At 34.6% G+C, this 17,296-nt stretch overlaps 1 protein-coding gene across 7 annotated transcripts in view; it reads left to right on the top strand.

Moving 5' to 3' along the window:
• The first annotated feature begins 4,090 nt into the window (after positions 1-4,090).
• The window catches only part of Sanbr (SANT and BTB domain regulator of CSR), a 51,818-nt gene continuing 38,612 nt past the window's right edge, over positions 4,091-17,296 (top strand). Inside the window, exons 1-5 of one of the 7 annotated variants that reach the window (XM_005322041.5) lie at positions 4,091-4,243; positions 5,648-5,782; positions 8,662-8,820; positions 13,962-14,145; positions 14,982-15,075. In XM_005322041.5, the coding sequence (XP_005322098.1) occupies positions 8,671-8,820; positions 13,962-14,145; positions 14,982-15,075 (428 nt within the window). In that variant the 5' untranslated portion in view covers positions 4,091-4,243; positions 5,648-5,782; positions 8,662-8,670. Of the gene's footprint in view, positions 4,264-5,647; positions 5,794-8,661; positions 8,821-13,139; positions 13,232-13,961; positions 14,146-14,981; positions 15,076-17,296 lie in introns of those variants that run through there. The other 6 variants (XM_021724284.3, XM_040270869.2, XM_021724285.3 and 3 more) reach the window with 6 other exon arrangements.

Here is a 17,296-nt window from a genome sequence, read left to right as displayed (position 1 = left end):
CAAACTGCTAGTTAGCTTTCTAAGAGAACTTAACCTCCAAATCTCACTTATCTACAAAATTTCCTCATCTATAAAAATCGTAACTACTTCAGGGAGTTGTTGAGAGGACTAAAGGATTCTGTTTCATGCACTTAGCAGAGCACCTGACATATAGTAAGGACTTGGTATGTATTAACTCCTGCTGTTAATAGCCATTTGTTAATTTCCATGTTATCAATATGTGATTTTGAATCAGACACTAAGGAATCCTGCTAATGAGATCAAGTGAAAAAATATATTTTAGGAACAGGAATATTCTTGAGTACTACTCTATTATAAGAATGGGATATTCTCTCTGTTTTCCTGTACAGGTATTAAAAGACAACGGGGGAGGGGCTGGGGTTGTGGCTCAGCGGTAGAGTGCTCGCCCTGCACGCATGAGACCCTGGGTTCAATCCTCAGCACCACATAAAAATAAATAAGTGAAATAAAGGTGTTGTGTCCAACTACAACTAAAAAATAAATATTAAAAAAAACAAAGGGGGAAATACTGTTAAGCAATAAGCAATCAGGATTCTGCAATGTTGGGCACACTTGTGTGATGATGCCACGTAGGACTTGTAGTCTCAACACTTGGAATCTCAAGTGGGTATTATAAATAGGGGCCTCCATTTTCTGGTAGTTAAAAAAGCTCTCTACTCAGATATAACCATCAGAAATACATGAGAAATGAACATGGCCCCCAACACGCACTTTTTAATTTTTTAGAGACTTTGAAGCAGGTGAAAGGAATATGTAAATACCTTTTGTTTACCTTCACACATTAATTTTGGTTTTGTGCAAACTTTTGCCTTGTATGGAGAAAAAAATAAAGTCTTGTTCTTGTTGGAGTCCCAAAGCCATTTGCATTATTTTTATTGCCTTTTATTCATAAACATTCTGGGCTTTTTTCAGTACAAATGGAGTTCCTTTTTAGTTTTACACTTTACCATGGTTAAAAATGTTTTTTAAATAATTTGTTTTAATAGAGTCAATAATAGATGTCTGTGTAGCTTATCCCTGAGGTGGAGTTATTGGTGTAGAAACTAATTGACCACCAATATTCACACTCCGTAATTTATAAGTAGAACTCCCACATTTTAGTTGGCTAGAAAGAGTTTATATTTTCTAGCCACCTCTTTCGAAGTTAAGTTCCAATGGGATGTAGGAAAAAGTGATGATGGATGTGACTTCTGGATTGTATCATGCAACAAGTAAGTATATGAAAAATGCCCAACATCTAATTATTAGGGAAATGAAAATCAAAGGCACAAGGCATAATCCTAGCTACTCAGGAGTCTAAGGCAAGAGCATTGCAAACTTGAGGTTACTCTCAGTAACTTAGAAAGACCCGGTCTCAAAATAAAAAATAAAAGAGGTGGGGGCATAGCTCAATAGTGAAGCACCTCTGGGTTCAATCCCTGCTACCAAAAAAAAAAAAAGGGTGCATTGAGATACTGTCTCACACCTATTAGAAAGGATAGCATAAAAAATAAATAAAGCAAAGGTGACAACTGTTGGCAAGGATGTAGAGAAAAAGTTTTCCTTGCATACTATTGGTGGGACTGAAATTAGTATAGCTGTTATGGGAGTTTATGGAGGTTCCTCAAAATATTAAAAATAGAGCTATCATACAATCCAGCAATCCCTCTACTGTATATAATCCCAAGAAAATGAAAACAATGTCAAAGAGATGTCTTCAGATGACTCAAAATGGAAAATTGTACAGTCTTTAAAAAAGAAGAAAGTCCTATAATTTGTGACAACGTGGATGAACCTGGAGGACCTTATGCCAAGTGAAATAGACAAGCACAGAAAGACACATACTGCATGATCTCACTTATAAGTGAAATCTAAAGCCAAATGTAAAGAGTAAAATGATAGTTACTAGGGGCTTGAAGTGGTGTTGGCACTGTAGAGATGTTAGTCAAAGGATACAAAATTTCAATTAGGTATTGAATAACATGGTAACTATAGTTAATAACAATGTATTATACACTTAAAATTACTAAGAGTAGATTTTTAAGTGTTCACCACAATAATTATATAAATAATAATGCACAAATATGTGAGACTGTATACAATAACTTGATTTTTGCCATTCTACAATGGATATATATTTGAAAACAGTATGTTGTATACCATTAATATAATTTTTGTCAGTCAAAATGTATTTTTTAAAAGTAATGGGGTGTGTATTTCTCTTGCCCTGTCCCTGCATTCCTTCTGTGCAATGGAAGTAGAAGTAAGAGTTCTTTAACCATTTAGATGCTGACTATATGTCAAAGATGACAAACCAGCCCTACCAATCCTGGACCACCCACCTCTACCATAATTTGAAAGAAATAACCTTTTATTGTGTTTCAGACACTGTGCTGGGGGTCTCCTTATTTAAACAACTTGGATTGTACTAAAATCAATAGAGGCATAAATGATCTAATGCATACAAAAGATTACACTTGATGAGGAAGGTGAATTGGGTGGAAGCCTTAGATGAAATTGCCCATTCTGCATTAAAGGGTTAAGAAAAAACATCTGTACAAATGCCAAAAATTCTCCCTTGGCCAATGTAACTGAATCTGATGAGTTAAACATTTGACCTTGGGTAAACCACTTACCTTTATCCACATTTAAGCTTTAAATTGAAAAGATTGAAGTTGATCTCTCAAGGATCCTTTCTAGCTCTGTTGATCTGTAAATATGTGTTGTCCTAGAAAAGATGAGTGATGAGAAAATGCTTGAGATACTAAGTATCCAAACTGACCACTGGAGACTCTAAGTAGTATGTGCACGGACAACAAGGGTTCCAGCAGAATAGTTCTATTTTCTTCAATCTGTTTGCAAACTGGTTCTTAATTGACATCTCTTTTGCAAAAAGTGATAGCCAACATACATTTTTTCTCTGAACCACTTCCCTTAGAGCTATAAGATTGTTAATCGGCCTTTCAAATTAACACAGGTGACATTTTTTCCAATACATGTATCTATAATCCATTATGGATTGTTCTTGTTCTCATGGTTTAAGACGGTTTACTACCCTCACAACTGAGTATCAACCTGTGTGGAAGAAAAAAGGAAACAGATAGCAGGTAGTTTCTCTGTAAGCATTTATCTAACCTAACTTCGTCTAACTTTAATGTATTTGTGGAACAAAAAAATAATAGTAAAAGGGCTGGAGATATAGCTCCGTTTGTAGAGTGCTTGCCTCACATGCACAAGGCCCTGGGTTCAATCTCCAGCACCAATAATAGATTTCAAGTCACCAGTGATACAATTTTAAGAAAAGTGACATTCTGTACAGTGAACCACTTAATCTCTATTTAATCATCAGGTTTTATTACAATATTCATTTGGATGAGGCTTTATTTTTTTAATATTTATTTTTTAGTTTTCGGTGGACACAATACCTCTCTTTTATTTTTACGTGGTATTGAGGATCAAACCCAGTGCCCCAAGCATGCCAGGCGAGCGCACTACCACTTGAGCCACATCCCCAGCCCAAGGCTTTACTTTTTCCGTCTTTTCTGATCTAACAATTTGGCTTCACAGAATAAACACATTCCAATTGCATTTTCCCTACAAAATTGAGCCTTGTACATTTTACTAGATTCCCAGCCTTGCCAAATCTATTAATGTATGAAAACCGAATTTATAATTCAGAGCTATTTAAATTCCTTAAGTGATGCCTTCTGATACAGACAATGCTACACACAAGACACCCTTAGTGTCCGGTTCCTAAGCAGATATACCACAATGACCGGTACCGTGAACCATTTCACTCATTCTTTAATTCCAGTTCCTTTATCTTCCACATATCCCCTTTTCTTCTAGACTCAATTTTGATCACCTAAGACGAGGCTACGAGGACCTGGTTGCTAAGAGACAAGACGCTGGGAGGGTGGGGACGCTGCACTGCGACAAGCCAGGGAGCTAAAAGCAGGGAAGGGGGGGGGGAAGGGGAAGGCAAGAAGGCTGCCCGCTGCCGCCGCGCGTCCCGCGGCCTCCAGCCTCGCAGGAGCTCGTCGCTCATTGGCTCCGCCACTGCGGCGCTGGCCCACGATTGGCCGGGCAGCTTCGGGCCCAGCGCTCCCCCGCCCCTCGGCGCTGGTGCTAGGCTGCCGCCCGCGAGCAGCCAGGACCGGTGCGTGAGGGCGACGCGGCCCGGGTTGCGGGCTGGGTCGTGGGGGCCTCTTGGCGCGAGCGCGGGCGGCGCCGGCCACTGCAGGTGAGCCGCGGTCTGTGGAGGTGAGCTAGACGCCCGAGGGCTCGGGCTCCCGCCGGGAGCAGGAAGTAGGGCGAAGGGCGGTACCGCTCGCCGCCAGCGGGTACCGTCGTTGTCCCCACCCTGGTGGGGTGAGCTGGGCCGGAGTCCCGCTCGCCCAAACGCACCCGAACGCCCTCACGCGCAGCCCTCGGCGCCCCGCGCAGCCAGCCAACCAGACTCCCGCCAGCCGCCGGCTCTCTTCCCGGCCGCGGGTCCCGCCCGCGCACCAGCTGAGGGAGCCCCAGCTTCTGTCCCGCATCTGTCCCCGCCTCGCCCCGCTGCCCGGCGCCTTTGTCTGCTCCTCACCCACCCCGCCCCCGAGACTGCGCCCCCACCGGGTGGAGCCGAACCTCGAGGGTCCTGGGGGGGTGCCCCGAGGATGCGCCGCGCTGGGAGCCTGCGGGCCGAGGTTTGAAGGGCTTTGACCCACTCAGCCTGGGTGTGGGATGTGATTTTACTTTCTCCCTCTGGATCAAGGCCAACTCCCTAGGTTCTCCTTAGTGGTCAGGGGTCAGGAAATCCGGCTCCAGGTTTCTCTCTGTTCCAGGGTGACTCAGTGTTACTGCCCCTGTTACACCAAAGGCCTCGGACCTGCCCCACTGGGCACTCTCTTACCATCCTGTCTCTGCCTTGCGGGGAAAATTCTCTTGTCTACAAGAACCTTTTCTATTTGAAAAAAGGAAAAAAAAATAGATGCTTGTCATGGTCCTGTATGTAGTAGATTAAATCTAATACGTATACATAAACCAAGATATGAGAATAAGGGAGGGGATGGGGGGACCCCGTTCTTTAACAAGTGTGAACTATTCAATAATAGAATTTTGATTTTTGGCAAATAATGTTTTCCTTTAAATGTTTTAAAATTTTGATATTTTATGAATGGGAGTGGATTTAATAGTAGGGTAATTTGACTTTTATTGTCACACTCAGTTATTAAACTAATTCGTGGGAAATTTTTATGCCAATAATGGCTAAAGTAGGAAGGAGGGATATAATGATAGCAGTAAATTACTTCGCACAATTTGTATGCCAGAAGATGTGCTGGTGCTTCATAATGTTATTTAATTCTCACAATAATCCTAAAGGTAGCTATTGTTTTTCATGTAAGTGAGACAATTGAAGCTCCAGGTTGCACTACTAGGAGTGGTAAAGCTGGATTAACATCTACAACTCACTCAATTTTCCTTCATTAGGATATTACTGTCTTTCCTTTTATCCATCATATTAATCTTTATGAATCTGTTTAATCTAAAAATCTCAGAAATGGTAATGCTACTCCTACAAATATAGTTCTCACTGTGTGTCAGATAGTACTTTTCATCAAAAATATATGTGAACTAGCTACTATTGTTTTCTTTGTTTTAGAGATGTGGAAATTAAGGCACAGAAATTATCTGAACCAGATAATACCTTAAGTTGTAGATCCAAGATGCAAACTTGGACAATCTGACTCCAGAATCTACACTCATAATCACTACATTATACGGGCCCTTCAATAAGGTACATCTCTGGTTGGTAGGAAGATTAATATTTTTCTTTATGTGTTTCTTTTTAATGTCCATGTAAATACGTATAGGATAGCTATGATGCCTGCCACCTCATATGTTATACCAGTGTCTTATTTAACAGTTATGTAGTACTAGTCATAGTTACATTGTAAGCTTACTATAATCCAACACCTGTGAACACAGTCTTAGGAAGTAGGTGCTGTTATTGTATGCTGCATCTCATTTGTGATGTGCTTTAACTTCAAAGTACTTTCACAAAACAATCCCTTTGAATCTCTTCGCTGTCGGAGGTGTTTTCATCACCTAATTTTACAACTGCAGTTCAATAAGAGTCAATAACGTACCATTGACGCTAGAACTCAATCCAGAGCTTCAGACTCTTGTGTACACTGTTTTTTCCACTGTATTGGTCTGTCAGTGGAAGCTTTGCTTTGTACTTCTTATCCTGAAATAGGCTATATTTTCCCATAGAAACAGCTAATATTCAGAGATTGTGTTTTCAACCTAGAATCCAATGTCAGATAAATCATATATATGAGTATCCATAGACCTTTGTCATTATTTTCATCTGTAAATTCATGATCCAAGTTCATATACAGTGCCTGGCACATAGTGGGGGCTTAGTAATATTTTTATTTTATTGTTTTATTTATTGGTTGTTTTTGTTGTTTTAAAACTGGGTGTAACCCAGGGGCATTTTATCCCTGAATTACATCCACAGCTCTTTTTTATTTTTAATGGTTTTTTTTTTTTTGTGTGTGTGTGTGTGTGTGTTTGTGTGTGTGTGTGGTGCTGGGGATCGAACCCAGGGCCTGTGCATGCAAAGCAAGCACTCTTCCAACTGAGCTATATCCCCAGCCCCATTATTTTTAATTTTGAGGTCTCAAATTGCAAGTTTGAGATCTCATACTTGCAATTCCCCTGTCTCAGCCTCTCCCAAGTTACTGGGATTTCAAGCATGCACCACTGAGCCCCTCTCCTTAGTAAATGTTTGAATAAAATAAGTGTCTCAGAAACACATTAACATAAAAAGTCTCCTAAAATGTTTAAAATTGAATGGGTAACTTTTTTAGTTTCCAAGCCCACAGCCTTTTCCCCCATTCACCTCACAAGCAAAAGCTTTCAAAGTTGTTTAATTAAACATAATTAGCTTCGTAATGAATTAGCATCTGTATCTCCTTACCCTAAACACCATCATTCCCATCTCAGTGCCTCCCCTCTTATATAGACTGGAAAGAACATGGATTTGAGAGTCAGTTTTACCTAAGTTTGAATCCTTGGTGTGTGTGTTACTAGCTCTGTGACCTTATACAAATCACTAAACTTTGAGCCTATTTCCTAATCTTATAAAATTGGAAATAACCTGCTTTATAGGGATGAGGATTTATTGAAATAACATGCAAAAGACTTAACACAGTTCCATGGCTCCTGGTGGATACATAGTAGATAACAGCCATAATGTGTTCCTCCTCTGCTGTTCCAGGCTTCCCTCTGCTTTGATTCTTATACAAAATAATATTAATATGATGTTTAAAATATACTCTTCTACTAATATCCCTCACCAAAGCATAAACTCCTTGAAGACTGGGACCACATGGCATGGTCATAGAAGGAACTTTTATATCTAAGACATGGCAGAGGTGGACCCACTAAATGTATGTTGAATTACATCCATGTGGAAAGCCATCTAGAGCCTTTTACTTGGTGATATTATTCTCTGAAAACTTGGACCCCCTTGATTTAGATATAAGGCACTGGATATGTTTTTAAAGGTCTCCTGGGTTAAGTAGAGATTGTGATGGAAGAGAAATGGGTAGGAACCCTGGAAATTCTCCACTCTGCAGGAGTATATATTTGAGGGGGTTATTGGCCACTTATACAAGTGGCAGGGTGTCTGTTTGTGTGTAAGAATTGAACCGTATCAGTCCAGTTGTTGCCTTTGCTTCTGAAGACAAGAAGGATGAAGAATTTTCCAAAGAAAAGTTGTTTCAAAATGTAAAAATAATTATAGTTGTTGATATAATTCCTCTACCATTTATAAGTAATAATCACAAGGCACAATGACTATAATGCTTAGCCTAAATTTTAAGTTTCATTGTACCTTCATCTTTTGTAGAATGGATATTCAGTCATAGAAAAACTAAGGGAATATTACTTAGGAATAGAATGAAATTATAATTCTTAATTTTAACAAGCTATGTGTTTGGGTTTTCATAGTTATATCATCTATGGATTGCTAATAGTATAAATTAGGCACACTTAACAGATTTTTTTAAGGAAAATAAATTATATCCCATCCCCCCCAGCATTTTACTGTGAAAAATTTTGAATATACAGCAGTCTAAAAGAATTTTGTAGTAAACACTCATAAATCCATTACCTACATTCTACCATTAATACTCTGTTATGCATTTATTGAATATTTATCCATCTGTTCATCCTATGTATCCATTTATGAAATCATAATATTCAGATGCTTTTATATTTGAAGAGATTTGGGCTAAATAATCTGAGTTTATTTTAAGTAAATTTTATTTTTCCTTTATATAGTAGCAGTTTTTTAATTCATTTTGGGGTTGGTTGTTTGTTTGTTTTGTAGTACTAGGAATTGAACCCAGGGGAGCTATACCACCGAGCTACATCTCTAGTCCCTTTTTATTTTTGTATTTTGAGATAGTCTCACTAAGCTACCCAGGCTGGCCCCAAATTTGTGATCCTCTTGACTCAGCCTCCTGAGTACCTGAGATTACAGGTGTGCACTGCTGTACCCAACTAGACAATTTTTAGAAATGCATTATAACTAATTTATAATTTTCTGAAAACATTGAAATTTCAGATATAAATAAAGCTGCTTGTCCTCCTTATCCCTAGTTCCAAAAGATGAGTCGTGGATATTCAGAAAACAACAATTTCCTGAACAATAACAACCAAATGGTATTGGACATGATCCTTTATCCATTAATTGGAATCCCTCAGACCATCAACTGGGAAACTGTGGCAAGGCTTGTACCTGGATTAACACCTAAAGAGGTAAATAACATTCCCCCAGATATCTCCTGGGTAAAAAAAAAAAATAAAAAAATAAAAAAAAATGAGCAGTTTAAAGAAACAACCAATAAGTAAGAGAAAGCAATTCAAATTTTATAATACATATGCATTTATAAACACTGTTTGCACATATTTATATGACTGACTGGATATAAACTGTAAAAATTATATATTAACCCACTTGATATGTTTGAATTCAGCTTTTCTCTTTAACCTACTGGGAAGTCTTGTGATACATCATGACATTATTTACCTTCATTTGGCACTGATGCATCTCTTCTATGCCCCCCTTGACCATAGACAATTGAAATATTTATTGGTACCAATTTAATTGTAAACAGAAAAGCAAATAGGCCTCAAAATATTCTATCATCCTGATAATTTAGATGATCTTATTAATGTTATCCTCAGAATCAAAACTTAAAATGAAAAATTCTTAGAGGAAACACATATATTTCTATAATTCAATCATGAACACTAGTTTGAGAAACACCTCAGAACTTTTGCTGGTACAAGGAATGCTTAGAATTACACAAGTGGAAATGACAGTAATTTTCTCTAATAAATTTAAAGCATATTACTCAACTGCCTGGCCAATCATATACACTCAAAATATAGGTGTCAAATCAGTGAATGAATGAAGTTTCACCCTATGCTGTTACAACTGAGAAAACCAGTCCCTACAGAGATAACTTGCTCTCAGCTATATTTAGGTAATTGTGAAATCATGAGAGAATATATTTTTTAATGTATATCATTGCTTCCTAATTTATATATTACCTTTTTGATTTTTACATTAGGTTTTAAAACAGGAGAAACTATTGAATTCATCTGTTATTCTAACTTTTTATTATAAATGCCTTCAAACATACAGAAGAGTTTAAAGAATAGTATAGTAGTCTGATTTCCTTTAAATAGGTCCAGCAATTATAGGTATTTTCTTTATCTCTTTGTATAATTTTTTTCTAGGACTTATAAGTTTTAGACACCATGATACTTCATCCCTATAGATTGTGGCTTGCATATCCTTAGAATAAGAACATTATTACATAATCACAGTATCATTATCAAACCTAAGAAAATTAATAGTTCTATCACTCCATAATATTTACTCTTTTTTTAATTTTAGGTGGACACAATATCTTTATTTTACATTTATGTGGTGCTGAGGATCGAACCCAGTGCCTCGTGCATGCTAGGAGAGCACTCTACCACTGAGCCACAACCCCAGCCCCACTATCTTTAAATTTACTGAGAAATTTTTTTGACTGAAATCCAACTGAATGTGAATCACAGTGTTTTTAGTACTACTAAATTTTAAATGTTTATTTAAGTATATATCAGAATAACATTAATAACTTTAAATGAAACATATCATTAAAGAATACATACACAGCTACACTGAGAATGTTGCCTAGCCTACTCTTGAGTTCAAACCTCAGCACCACAATGGAAAATGAATGCATACACCAAAAGTAACATGCAAAAAATAAGAATTATAGTCAGAAAAATCTGACCTTACCTAAATCAAGCAGTTGACACCTATATATTTTCTTCCCAATTCTTTTCTGAACTTGTATGAATTCTAAAAATGGGCATACAACAAATGTACTATTTTCAGGACTTGTTTTTTTAAAAACATCATGTTGTAAATATCTTTATATGTCAATAATACAATTCTGTAACATTTAATGGCTTTTGTTTAAGCCATATCATAATTATTGAGCTAACATTCACCCCTCCTTTTCCCCTCTCACCACCTGATACTGGGAATTGAACCCAGGCCCTTGCACATGCTAGGGAAGTGCTTTACTACTTAACCTCCCTCCCAGACCTTTTTAATTTTTTTAATTTTGAGACAGAATCTTACTAAGTTGCTGAAGCTGGCCTCTAACTTGAGATCCTCCTGCCTTAGCCTCCAGGTCTTCTAGGATTATAGGTATGCATCACCAAGCCTAGTAAATCAGTTCCTTTTGTTGGATACTTAGGGCATTTTTTCCAATTTTTTGTCTACTATGGTACCACTATAACAAATATCTTAGTTTCATTTCCTTGGGGATTATCATAAAAGCAGAATATCTGGATCAGAAGGCACATGCATTTTTAAGGCATTTATTAATACTGTCATATTGCCCACTAGAAAGTCATTTATGTTATATTCTCCTATCAACATACCTGTCTGCCTGATGCTTACACTTTCTATATCAAGTATTATTCTAATCCATTGATCTCTTTATCTAATAACCCACTACATTTTCATGTTGACTTACTTAATTTTGGTATTATTTTAATATTTGGTAGATAAGAAAATTCTATTTGTTTCTTGAACATTCTCTTATTAATTCCCTGTGTTATAATTTTTTTTCCATTTCAGAGATGACTTGTTGATGATTTGCAAATAGAGAAAGTATAAATTATTTTTAAAAATTTTAGATAAGTGTTTAGCTTAGCTGAAATAATCTTATCTAGTTTTTTCAAAGTAGCTGTACTATTTTACATTCCCACCAAAAATAGATGAGACTTCTAATTTCGCTACATCTTCTCAATTTTATTATCTGTCTTTGATTATAGCCATCCTAGCATGTGTGAAATGAAACATCGCAGTTTTGATTTGCACTTTCCTGATTACTAATGATGTGGAGCATCTTTTCATGTGTTTATTAACCAATTATACATCTTCTTTAGAGAAATGTCTGTTTAAATCCTTTGGCCATGTTTTAAATTTTTAATTTTTGCTAGTAAGAGTTTTTTATATATTCTGTATTACAAATCCCTTGTCATATATATGACTTGGAAATATTTTTCTCCTATTTTGTGGATTGGCTTTTCATTTTCTTGAATTAGAAGTTTTTAATTCTAATAAAGTCCAGTTTAGGTAGCATTTATTCCTTTTGCTTTTAGTGTCATGGCTAAGAAACCACTACCTTATCCAAGGTTACAAATATTTTTAACTGTTTTATAAATCTTTATAACTAAGCATTTTATAGCTTTGGCTTTTTGATTTATCTTTTGATCTGTTTTGAGTTAATTTTTGTATAAGATGTGAAGTAGGAGGTCCAACCTCATTCTTTTGTTTATAGATACTCCATAGTTTTTCTTAAACATGAAAGAATATCTAACAATATAATTAATTATTTATAGTTCATGTGCTTTTTTATGCAGTCATGTATCAATTTCAAATGTTAAGAATTCATAAATTTCTCACTTAAGTAGTATTAATGACTGTAAATTATGTTAAATAAGATAAATCTACATGCTATTTCCAATATGAGTATACACTTTACTTGAAAGATTTCAAAAGAATCCCTGTTTTAAAAGCTTAGCTACCAGAAAAATAAAATAAAATAAATATAGAAAGACAAGGTCTTCATCGCAGTTGTGGGGAAAAATGTTTACCTACCACTTTCTCTGTGTTACAAAGAATAATCTCATTTTGTAGGAAAAGTGGATTTAGTTAAACAATTTCTCTTTTGATCCTGTACATGTACATTTGTACCTGTACATTTTTGTAATGATGTTATAGCATTTGTTTTATTTCTTTGCCCTGATTTCATCTCTGTTTGTTTGTTTTTTAACCAGGGATTGAATTCAGGATTATTTACAACTAAGCTACATTAGCCCTTTTTTTTATTTTAAGACATAGTCTCACTAAGTTGCTGAGGCTGGCCTCAAACTTGTGCTCCTCTTGCCTCAGCCTCCCAAGCCTCTGGGATTGATTATAGGCATGTGCCACCATACGCAGCACATTTCTACTACTTTTGTCTTCACACAAAAAATATTTTCTATGCTTCTCACTTATCATACTAATTATTTTATTCAACTTAAGATTTTGTAAAAGACTTTTAAAAAGTTAATTGACACATTATAATTACATATAATAATGGAATTTGTTGTTACATATTTGTTTATGCACAAAATATACTTTGGTCAATTTCATCCCTCAGTATCTCACCTTTCCCTTCTCACTTCCATTCCCCTAGTTCTTTCCAGGTTGTCCACTGGCTGGTCTCCCCCTTCTCTTTTCATGAGATTCATGCACTTCAAATGTCTTTCTTAAAACTTCACTTTTCAAAGGACTAAGCCTTGGGTAGATATTTCTTTGTAGTAATAGTAACCATGTAAACAGTCATTACCTAAAGTAATGCTTGATATTTTGATATCTTGTGGGTACTTGTTAAAATACTTGTATAATAAATGAATGATTTGCACTTTCCTAATTACTAATGCATATTATTCATTTAATATATATATATATATATACATATACGTAGTATACATTTTTCTCCTTTTGCACCCCCCAGATTACTTGATCTGCTATCTAACTTGCCATCCACATTGATGTTGATGGAGATTTAAAAATGGATGCTTTAACAGTGTTTGACGAAGACTTACAGTAAGGAAGGCATTTTATATTTGTGACCTAGTAAACACGTAGAAAAAACATTTTCATAAAGGACTACTTAGCCTTAGCTCAGTGCACTCTTGATATTTTCTAATCTATTGTACTCTTGTATTTTTTTTTCCCAAAATACTAACCTGAACCTTCTAAACTGATTTCGTGAACAATTAATCCATTAAGTAAAATATCCTAGAGCAGACTGTGCCCAATAGGTGGCGAAGAAGTGTTACTACAAATTGTTTTAGTCAAGAGAAAACTTACTGTAGGTAAAAAACAAAGACTATTATATTAATAAAGAAAATCTAGTGTCACAAATTAGATACTCTTTGATTTGCTTTCCATTAAAGGTTAGAATTTGATCTTATTCCTAGTGGAAACTCGTTTAAAAATAAAAGGCAAGTATTTAACTAAATAGTTAATATTTTCAACTGATAATATATGCATATCAAAAAGAAATATGGTGAATAAAGACAGTTTTCATTTTTCTACATGAGTTTAAATATTTTTTTCCTTTGGGTTAATGCATATTTAAAAAGAATTCTACCCTGAATTTTAAAAGAGAAAAAAGTCACAGGCCTTTGTTTATTGAAACACATATAAACGTTGTAGATGTCACCAATAGATCAATATTCACTTACAAAAAATGATTAAAGGAAAATATCTTCAAATAGTAGGCAAAAAAAATCTTTTTAAGTTTCATTTATTTCCCTTTATATCATGACAGTGTGCAAAAAGGTTTGATGAATTGAAGAGCAGTGGCAACTCACCTGTTGACAACCAGTATTATCCCTTAATGGAGGGAGAGAGTCCTGTTGAAACTTTAGCTACATATATCAAAACCTCACTTCTTGACACACAGGGAGATTTTCAGGAGACTCCAGTTGGTCAGGATGCAGTTTCCAAGACAGGTAAGATTTTAAAACAAAATACAGTACTCTGTGGAATTTTATGTTCCAATCAAGTTTTCTTTGTTTAAAGGCTAATATAAACATCTATTAGTGTTTGTATTTTCTCGTATTTTAATAAGTATAATTGTCCTCTTTGTTTTAAGAACTTCTTAATTGTTGCTATATAAGTCAAACACTGTTTCCAAAACAAAATCTTAACTATATCAAAATTTTTTACTACAGTGTGTTGGGCTAGTTATTTCATACATTATTTATTATTCACTATGAATATTCTTTTACTTTATTTTAAAGAAATTTGACCTATTTTTTTACTTCTGTTTTTTTCCTACTGAGAGAATCTTGCTTGTCTCTCACATAATCGTTTTTACAACTACATTTTACTGCAGTTAGCAGGAAATTCAAATGATACAGTGGTAAGATAGAAAAGATGTTTCCTGGAAATAATTAATATCAGAAATCCTCAGAGTGTACTGAGTTGATCTCAGCAGCAGTAGTCAGAGAGTATTGATATAAGAATTTGCTTCAGGAAGAGAAAACTATGCTGTTGGCTTTGAGACATTTGACCCCTATTTGTACTTATTATTATTACATCAGTAGTTTTTGAAAACTTCATGGTAACTTTAGCAATTTTGTGCTTCACTTTTTGTACTATTTCTTCCATTTGCCTTTAAAAATATTAATATAATGAAAAATGCCACTTGACAAATACCATCTTTAACTAGCCTTGGAAACCATGCATTTACAGTATTACCATTCAGTAAGTAAAAATCCATTCTCAGCTAGAAATGCTAACCCCCCACCCTTTTCTTTTGTATGTGTCTGTTTCTGTATTTAAGGAAGACATAGTATAGCTTCCACAAGGAATTGTTCTTCAGAAAGTGAAAATTGTACTACTCGTAATGGTGGAGGAAAGACTGAAGAATCTGAAGGGTAGGAGGCTGGTTATTTGCTAGATAAGATTTAATATTAATATCAACTTTAAATTATAAAATATACAATTAGTGATAATATGCATCAGTTACCATAATTCAGAAATTTTACATTACACAATTGCTAAAATAGTTGAAATTAGCTTAGTTTACATTTTGAGTTGTAAACAATTGCTTAATACCTAAACATATGACTTGTTCCTGTTATTTATAAATTAAACTATAGTTTGCCATCTTTAAAAAGTTATTTTCATATTTGTAAAATTACAAATAACATTTATTAACGTAAAACTTTGGAAATTAAATTTTTATATCTAAAGAACAGTCTCTGTGCCATTAGTAGTCCAACTTTATTTAAAGAAACTAACTCTATTAGAACTATTTGACTATAATTACTCATTATATAAACATTTAGTATTAGACTGTTTTTCAATATATTGCAAGTTTTGATATTTTATAGTGTTGTAAAATGCATGTATTTTAAATGTTTACTTTGAGTTTTGACAAATAAGTACACCGTATAACTATCCTAAATCAAGATACAGAACATTTTTATCATCCTTGAGAGTTCCTTCATGAATCTTTAGTTTTGATAGATTTTTAATAACAACTTCATTAATACATAATTTGTATATCATTAAATTCACCTTTTCTTAAGAAGTTCTAGAAGTGGGTAGCGGTGATGATAAACACAACAGTGTGGATGTACTTGGTGCCACGAAACCATACACTTAAAAGTGGATAAAATGGTGAATTTGGGCCTGGGGTTATGGCTCAGTGGTAGAGCACTCACCTAGTGCAAGCAAGGCCCTGGTTTCGATCCTCAGCACCACATAAAAATAAATAAATAAACAAAGGTATTGTGTCCAAGTACAAGTAAAAAAAAATAAATAAATACTTTTTTTAAAAAGATGAATATTATGGTATGTATATTTTACCACAATTAAAAAAAACTTAAAAGTGCACAGTTCTGTGATTATTGGTTTATTCACATAGGTTTTTTAAGTTGATAAGTTTCTTTGAAGGATACAAACATTTTCCAGGTACTTTTTTTTTTAATATTTTTTTTTAGTGGTAGATGGACACAATACCTTTATTTTATTTATTTTTATGTGGTGCTGAGGATCAACCCAGTTTCTCACAAGTGCTAGGCAAGCTCTCTACCACTGAGCTACAACCCCAGTCCCAAGTACTTTTTTTTTTTTACTGGAATTATCTAATATTTTATATAGTGGTCCAAAAAGCCACAGAAATTTTGTTTAATTATAATAGTATTATCTACTTATATTTTGACCATAATTTCTTTGGAAGAGCTATTTATTTTAATTCTTATAACTGATAGAGCATTGATTATAATCCTTTTTTTCTGATAGCCTGGTCCAATTTTACATAAAATGTAATTTTTTTCCCTCCAGTTTTGTGAAGTTCAATTAAATACAATAAGTTCATATTGTAGTACAGTGCTTTCTTCCTATTTATTCTGTTCTCTTTGTAATGACATGAAGGCAGATTTGGATCACACTGATTTTTTTTTTCTTTGAAGTGAAATGATTTTCAAAGAAAATAAAATCAAAGTATATATAATTGTTGAAGCTAAGTTTCTAATGCTTTATCTGAACTTATTAAAGTATTTTAAATATGTAAATACACTGTAGTCTTAAGAATCTTTTTAACTACATTTATTAATGTACATTTCAGGAATGCCTAGAAGCACACTTTCTTGCTGTTAAAAATAACTAAGTAAGGGGCTGGGGTTGTAGCTCAGTGGTAAAGTTCTCATCTAGCATGTGTGAGGCCCTGGATTCAATCTTCAGCACCACATAAAGATAAATAAATAAAGGTATTGTGTCCATCTACAACTAAAAATATTTATTAAAAAAAAAAAAACTAAGCAAGCCATGGTAATTTGTAATTTGATTCTTCAATGAATACTTTTAGCTGCTTTTCCTTTTTCAAAAGTATGAAAATTTTAATATTTAATTATTATTTCCCTTGCACACTCATAACCATGTTAAAGAACTATTTTAAGTTTCTCACAAGAATTAAAACATATTACTTAATTTTTCTTTGGGAATTGGTATGATTTTTATAAACTTTGTTATGTAATATATAATTTGAAATAAAATTTAAAACCATGTAAATTATTGGTCCCTTAGTAACAATATTTTTGTTTTATTAAATCAGTAGCCTACTAACATTAGTTTTAATCTGATATAACCAGG

The sequence above is a fragment of the Ictidomys tridecemlineatus genome, chromosome 12 (genome assembly GCF_052094955.1).
Source record: "Ictidomys tridecemlineatus isolate mIctTri1 chromosome 12, mIctTri1.hap1, whole genome shotgun sequence".
Taxonomy (NCBI): Eukaryota; Metazoa; Chordata; class Mammalia; order Rodentia; family Sciuridae; genus Ictidomys; species Ictidomys tridecemlineatus.
The sequence above is the reverse complement of the archived record's forward strand: the minus strand, read 5'-3'. Positions and strand labels throughout refer to the sequence as shown.